The sequence below is a fragment of the Lacerta agilis genome, chromosome 12, assembly GCF_009819535.1.
Source record: "Lacerta agilis isolate rLacAgi1 chromosome 12, rLacAgi1.pri, whole genome shotgun sequence".
NCBI lineage: Eukaryota > Metazoa > Chordata > Lepidosauria > Squamata > Lacertidae > Lacerta > Lacerta agilis.
Window position 1 is genome coordinate 42,869,884 of NC_046323.1, and position 7,814 is coordinate 42,877,697.

General features: G+C 40.5%; 1 protein-coding gene across 1 annotated transcript; it reads left to right on the forward strand.

The window, feature by feature from the left end:
- Positions 1 to 214: 214 nt before the first annotated feature.
- Positions 215 to 6,216, forward strand: IDI1 (isopentenyl-diphosphate delta isomerase 1). The gene is made up of 5 exons (XM_033165440.1): positions 215 to 315; positions 1,509 to 1,681; positions 2,833 to 2,925; positions 3,834 to 3,964; positions 4,908 to 6,216. Exons 2-5 carry the CDS (start codon positions 1,540 to 1,542, stop codon positions 5,223 to 5,225), a joined length of 684 nt encoding a protein of 227 aa, XP_033021331.1. The 5' UTR covers positions 215 to 315; positions 1,509 to 1,539; the 3' UTR covers positions 5,226 to 6,216.
- The last annotated feature ends 1,598 nt before the right edge of the window (positions 6,217 to 7,814 follow it).

Below are 7,814 nucleotides of genomic sequence, written 5' to 3' on the forward strand. Positions count from 1 at the left end.
GACGCCGCCGCCCGGGGCCGCCACCATTGGTCAGGCGCCGAGCGGGGAGGGTTGCCAGGCGATGTGGCGCGCGGCGCGGCGGTTGGCGCCGGCAGCTGTTGCTGCCGGGGCAGCAGGAGGAGAAGGCTCTGCGTCTCGCGCGCTCTATGCTTCTGCTTCTTCCGCCTCCTCGTCTTCGCAGGGAAGCTGTCATTGTCGCAGCCGCGGGCAGTTGCTGCAGCCACCGCCTCCTCCGCCTCCTCCTCAGTCTCGGCGGCCGCTTCCTTTGTTTTGCGTGAGGCCAGAGGCCGCGTGCCGGCCCGGGAACGGAACGCGGTAAGGACCAAAAAAGGCCCGGGAGCGGAAGGGAGTTCGCAGCGATTCCGCGGAGTCACCCCGCGGGGAAGCGGAGGGAGGTGGCGGTGCAGCGTCCCAAAGTGGCGCCTGTTTCTGCGCAGGTATTGACACCGGGGAGCCTTGGCTGCGCCTGCTGAGAAACGTCTTTGCTTTAGACGAGCCTACGCAGATAGTACGTTTTTACTCCATTACACTATCGTTGTTTTGGAAAGTCTCAGGATCATTGTTTTGCTGTCGCTTTTGCCTTTTTGTGTTAAACCACTCTGGGGTTTCTTTCACAACTAATTGGCGTATAAATTTCACTAGACAAACAGGCAGACAGACAGATGCTGAAGGTTCTGTACAGCCAACAGCTGTATTATCTACATCAGGCACCCCCAAACTCGGCCCTCCAGCTGTTTGGGTAGGGAATCCGAGTTCGGGTTTTTCCTCTGCATCTTGTGGAAGTGAGTTCCCTCCTTCCATCCACAGCCCTGAGAAATCTTACTCAAGTTTTATTAATGTCCTCTTGTTTTTATTGCACTTTCCTTTAAAAAGCTGCAGATGGCACCTGCTGTGGACAAACTGGCTCCCTTGGCTTGAAAGCGAGATGAATGCCACAACCCCATGGTCTCCTTTGACTGAACTTAACTGTCCAGGGATCCTTTACCTTTTTACCTTTATACGTAGAAGTATAGCAGGTGAAGCCTTATCACTGTAGACAAATCAGAAAAAGCTTCCATCTACTAAACAGGTGCTAATAAAGGCATTGGCTCAGGGCTAGTTAAAAAAGGAGGAAGTGGTCTACTTTAACAAATGCCAAGGATAGTTGGTGCCTAAAGACACTAAAGGCTTTGTGTGTTTTCCTGGAAAGTCATGCTAGTGCAAGATAAAACAAGTAGTGATAGCTATGTATTGTGTAAAAAACGGTGGACTCATATTCTTACTGAACTGAGAATATTGGCTGAGGATCAAAAATAACTTTGTCTAGCCATCAGAAATTATATGCACACTTGATGGTTGCATTGGTTGTGAAGTTTACGCAAGTTTCTAGTATTGGCAGGTATAATGGACACACTCATCTGCATGCCTGTGCTCTGCTGACTCTGGGCAAACATTAGTAAATCTTTTAAGTTCTAAAATTGTTCATTAAATATTTGTGTAATTGTGGGTTGTTGGTTTTTTGTCATCAGTATTTTTATTAGGAGCATCAATACTGCAACCATGCCTGAAATAAATACAAATGAACTGGATGAGCAGCAGGTAGAGTTGCTGGCAGAGATGTGCATCCTTATTGATGAAAATGACAACAAAATTGGTTCAGATACCAAGAAAAACTGCCACCTGAATGAAAACATTGACAAAGGTATCTGTCACTTCAGATCCCATTGTATGTAAGCTGGTCCTGCCTGGGTACCCACGTTGTATGGAGTGCTTCTACCTCGCCCCATTCTTTGCCTCCAGGTTTTTTGCAATCTACTTGCGCGACAAGATGTAGCAGATAAAACGGGAAAGGGAGCTGGAGGAAATGGAACAAGGAAGATAGAGGAATGTGGTTAGGCAGACTAGTCTTGTGCCTCCATGTACAAGATAACTTTGAATTAAGAGTTCTTTAAGTGGTAAAGAAAATCCTTTTCATGCTGTGAGGTCGAATAGCAATTTAGGCTTGTTTATTTGTTTTGAGTCACCGATTACTTTGACACACAGCCCACAGAGCAACTTCCTGCCACACCATTTAGCCTTACCTTATATAGTTCTGCCCAGCACACGAATTTGGGCTGCGGGTGGCTTCTTCAAATGTTTATGCCAAAGAGCAATATAAGATGAACAAGTGTTTTGCAATTTTCAGGCTTCAGTTAAAGAGGTAATGGGCATATTCCATAAGCCAAGGTACACAATTATTTCTGTGGTTGAAACATCACTTTTGGTGCATAAGGATATAGACAGTTTCCATACTGCACACAAGAACAGAAGCAGCATGAGTTAAAAACCCTTTTCTTGTGCTGGCTTATGCTGCTCCTGGAGAACATCTGACACTAACCTGTCGACGTTTAAGGAATACTTTATCTGAAAGAACAAAGACTTTAGTCTTATATGATGTCTTTGATTACAGATCTGTAAGGAACTGCTTGAAATAAATAGCTCTGTTCCTCAGACAGTGCAAAAACAGCTAAGCACTTGACTTTTGCAAAAGTAATATATTGTAATATATTGTAAGATATGGCATACAATAATATCTTTGGTTTACTCCTACAAAGTTATCCAAAGGTTACCCAAACAATAATTTGGTCAAATACATATATATCCAACCCTCCTTTCCAAGGCAAATACCAGCCTAAATGAGAAATTACAATGCATACAGTGGAGTTTTGTTTAGAAATAGGACACTTGTTCCTTTGATTAAACTTTGATTTTAAACAGTAAGATCAAGTGTTACGATGAACACGAATGAAGTTTACTCCCGCCCCCTTGCAATACATTCTTTTTAAAAGCATATTGCCTATCTTTTTGTGCTAGGATTGCTGCATCGTGCTTTCAGTGTCTTCTTGTTCAATACGGAGAATAAACTACTATTGCAACAAAGATCAGATGCCAAAATCACTTTCCCAGGTTTGTTATTAAGCAACAAATTCTTGTTTTCATTGCGTAGCTTCTATAAAATACCGCTTTGTGCCCTCATATATTTCTGGAATGCTTGAAAAATAGAATTATCTGTTAAATTTCAAACAAATTTACTTACTTTTATTTTTAAGTGAGCAGATACTTGGGTAGCAGTAATGTTTTCAGTCTCTTAAAGAACAGTGGGGTGGGTGTGTTCATGACCTGTATTTGTGCAGTTAACAGCAGAAGTGTGAGAAACATGCAAATATTTTCTGATAGGTCAAATGCCCAAAAGACTATTTGGTGTGGTGATGTTGTCTTTGGTCTAGACTAGCACACTTTTAGTGAATACTGTATGTGCAAATTGAAGGGGGGTGGAAATCACAATTTAAATAATGACTAGTGCTTTGTCCTTTTTTGTAACCATATATAACTTAGAATGCTCTTGGGAGCACAATTGCACTTTATGTTTATATGCTGGAAATGTACTCTTTATGGTGCTCAGCATTGATAGGTTTCTTTTGTTTTGAATATGGCAGTATGTGCTTTTTTTTTTTGGAACTTTGTTTCAAACTTCACAAACTTTGGATACTTGGTACTGTCAACAAAATGAGGTTGGCTACTTCAAGGATTCTAGTACAGTGGACGCTTGGGTTGCGAATGTGATCCGTGCGGGAGGCGCAATCGCAACCCGCAGCGGTGTATCTGCGCACGCGCGTGACGCAATTCGACGCTTCTGCACCTGCACAAAGCGTGTTTTAGTGTTTCTGCGCGAGCGCCAAAACCTGGAAATAACCTGTTCTGGTACTTCCAGGTTCGGCGTGTCCATAACCTGAAAATGCGCAACCCAAGGTATGACTGTATCTGAAAGTCTGCAAAGCCTTCTTAAAACTGAATCCAAAAAACTTTTTTGGTAGATTGTTTCACCAACACTTGTTGCAGTCATCCCCTGAACACCGTGCTTGAAGTAGAAGAAAAGAATGCAATTGGCATTCGAAGAGCAGCTCAGAGGCGCCTGAAAGAAGAGCTAGGAATTCCAATGGAACAGGTAAATAATGCTCTTATTTCAGAGTAATGACTTCCCTAGGGGGAAATAGTTGAACAGCACCTAGTTATACTTGCAGTTCTAAATACTAATCAGAGCTGCAGTATTTATTTAGAACCTGCCTGCCTTATTCCCAGAAGCTAAGAGAAGGGAGCAATTATCACAGTGTGTTTGTTGCTACTTCAGTGTTTCTCTGCTTTTTCACTAGTCAGAATGACCAGGTTTGGTGCATGCCCTGGATTGAGTTTCAGAATAATCACAATTGATCAAGACATGCTTGCTTCAATCTGTCCAGCAAGCACACCGGAAAGCCTTTTTGTATAATCTAAACATATAAGGAGCAAGAAAGAAACTACTTTAATAGTAATAGTTTATCCCAGGGCTGGAAAGGGATTTCAAATGCCTTGGCTCCAGCATAAAATGTTTCTATGTCTGGGCAACCAAACACCTAAGACTTTTTCTGGCATTAGATTTTTAACAATATTGCAAATTCCTCCATTTTCTTCCATGTTGAGAATTGTCGAAGCAAAACAAATGCCTCTGGCCATACCCACATGACTCTGAGGTACTCCTCTCTGCAGTTTATATTAGGAAGAATGTTTTCTTATCTGATATATCCACTCAAATGTACATTATTCAATTAAATGCTCACTTGAGCCTTGAGTGTCTCACCATCCCAGGCAGACATGCACACTGTCCACTCCATTATACACTATTCCAGAGTCCTTAGGAGCAGATTAGATGGGGAAGGAAAGTCCAAGTGTCATTCTTTTGATCTGAGCAACTGATTATACAAATGTTATATTAAAAATCAACCATTTAAAAGCAAAGTGCCACAGCTATTTCTCCAACCTGCCTCTTTCATGTTTGTATTGAGGTGTTCTGAAAAATTTATCATGCAGAAAGGAAGTAATAAAGTACTGTCACTACATGTTTTTGGTTGTAGGTAACACCAGAAGAAATCTTGTACTTAACCCGAATCCACTACAAAGCTCAGTCCAATGGGATCTGGGGAGAACATGAAATAGATTACATCTTGTTTGTGCAGAAGAATGTGACGCTGAATGCAGATCCCAATGAAATTAAAAGCTACTGTTATGTGACACAGGAAGAACTGAAAGAACTCCTGGAAAAGGCATCCCGAAATGAAATTAAGATTACTCCATGGTTCAAACTGATTGCAGAGACTTTTCTCTTTAAATGGTGGGATAACTTGAATAATCTGAATAGGTTTGTGGATCATGAAAAGATTCACAGAATGTAACAGTTTATAGAATATGCTGCTCTAAAAACGATATAGTACCATTTAATATTGATAAATGACAATATCTGAAGCACTAATTATAAGTTGACTGCAACATAGGGAACGAATTAGGAATAAGAAGATATCCTGTGAAGGAAATTTGATTTTATCTCTGGCTGATTGTTAAAGCTCGAGTCTTTTCTGCCTTTCATTTCTTGGAGTAATTATTTGGATTATTAACAAGCTTTCAATGGGAATGTATTTGTTGATATAATCACTAGAATCTGAAATTTGAATACTGACTAGGCTACCAGTCAAATTGAAAGTTAAATCTTAGCCAGGATACCCTCTATTTTTCAGGGTAGGCTGTTTGCTGTACAGTAGTGAAGGAATTAGTTATTAGTCAGAAATCCCATTAGAGCCAGACAAACCCAATGGTGTTCCCAGGCTAGTTTTGTCCTTGGCTTAATGCAGGAGAGGGGGATGCTAACATGTGACTCTCCATCAGCCCTAACTAGCATAGCTGTTGAGATTTCTGGTCTTAAAGGCTGCATCTTGAATGTCATACTAAAGTCCATGTTAGGGGATAAGAGAAACACTACTTAAATTCTGCCAACTCCAGAGCTGGCCTATTTCATCCACTCATTTTCAATTTTCTGGAGCGCGTTGGGTAATATGTAAGTGTGGTGTTAACTGCTCTAATAGTATCTGTTCACTTGTAAACTGTGCATGACAAAAACCATTACAGGGGTGGAACTAGGTGGTATTCAAAATGTAAAGTGAGAATTTGTACTTCAGTAGTCTCCAAATGTGCCTTCCTTTTTTGAATTATTTGCTGTAAAAAGGAAAGGAATTCTGACTATAAGGCCTGCCTAGTAACTTTTCACTTTACCTTAAGGGTGTTTCATTTTCAGATAGAACTAGATAGTAAAAACTGTGCATATTCAGACATACTGCTGTGTTCCAGAAAGCCACTGATGTATATTTAATCATTAAAATGACTGAATCCTAACAACTGAACTTAATACTTCTTCATGAAAAAGTTTAATGTGTTCCATTTTAATTTTCCATAACCTGTTAAATTTAGGCTAGTTGATAGAAAAACTCATTTTGAGGAATACAAGATGACAGATATTAGTAATTATTGGACAGGTCCGTTGAGCTAATTTCTAATCTTAAAAAATGCTTGTTCTTGATCAGCATCCCCCATCTTGGAAGCTGTTTAGAAGCTCAACTTAAGTGTAAAATGCAGATCAAGGACGGTATCACCAGGGCCAAGAGGACACCAGCACAGTTAACAACCAGAGTCAAAGAAGCTGTTAGAATACTTCCTTCCAAAGAATACTTCCTTCCAAAAAATGGAGGTCTTGCCCAAATGAGGAAAACAAAAAGGAACACATACTTTGGCAAATGAGACAATAAGGGTTCCTTAAAAAAATGGAGCAGTACACTGCTAAAAACATGAACAACAAAACATTTAAATACCTTAGTAGCAGATGACTGGCTAGGAAGAGAGTTGGTATCTTGGATGACAAGGGAGCAAAAGGAGTGCTAGATGTGGCGGTGGCTGAGAATCTGAATGAATTCTCTGCTTTTGTTTTTACAAAATAGAAAATTCTTTCCAGTAGCACCTTAGAGACCAACTGAGTTTGTTCTTGGTATGAGCTTTCGTGTGCATGCACACTTCTTCAGATACAGCAAAGTTTTTACAGCAAAGGATATAGGGCAAATCCTGTACCTGTACTAACTTTTGCTGTCTGCGGTAAATGAAAAAGAGTTCTAGGCTTAATAGACAAAATAAAAACTAACAAATTGCCAGATTGAGATAGCATTCACCTAAGCAGGGGTCAGCAAATGTTTTCAGCAGGGGGCCAGACTTATTTTGAAAAAAAATATGAACGAATTCCTATACCCCACAAATAACCCAGAGATGCATTTTAAATAGCAGACATTCTACTCATGCAAAAACACGCTGATTCCCAGACTATCCGCGGACTGGATTTAGAAGGCAATTGGGCCAGTTCCAGCCCCGGGCCTTAGTTTGCCTACCCATGACCTAAGGGTTTTTTTAAAAAATCGAATGTGATATTACTGATTTTCTAACAAAAATATGTAACCTTTGCCTCTTATCAGCCTCCATTGCTGGGAACTGGAAAGTAGCCAATATAACACCAATTTTAAAAAACGGATCCAGGAGGAATCCTGAATTGGTCCATCTAGCTCAGTATTGCCTACACGGCCTAAGAGGGCTTCTATGTGGTTTCAAACATGCATATAAAGTTATGTGCTCAGCTTAGACCATTCTGCGTGTGTCTTGATCTTATTATAAATTGCAACATTTTGTTACCACTAACATAGCTTTATGATAGAGCTGCTGCTTCCCATATCTAATGAGATACTAGTTAAAATAGGCCTTTGGAAAATGATACTTACTACCAGACCTCCAGGTATTTAGTACAGAGGAAAAGTACCCCAGCAGACTGAGATATGCATCATTTGGTATGTACTTCTGCTGAAGTAACTGAATGAATGTTTGGGTTATTTATTTTATACTTCATTACGACAGAACTAACAATAAAACCACCACTTTACTGGAATCAATTCTCCACA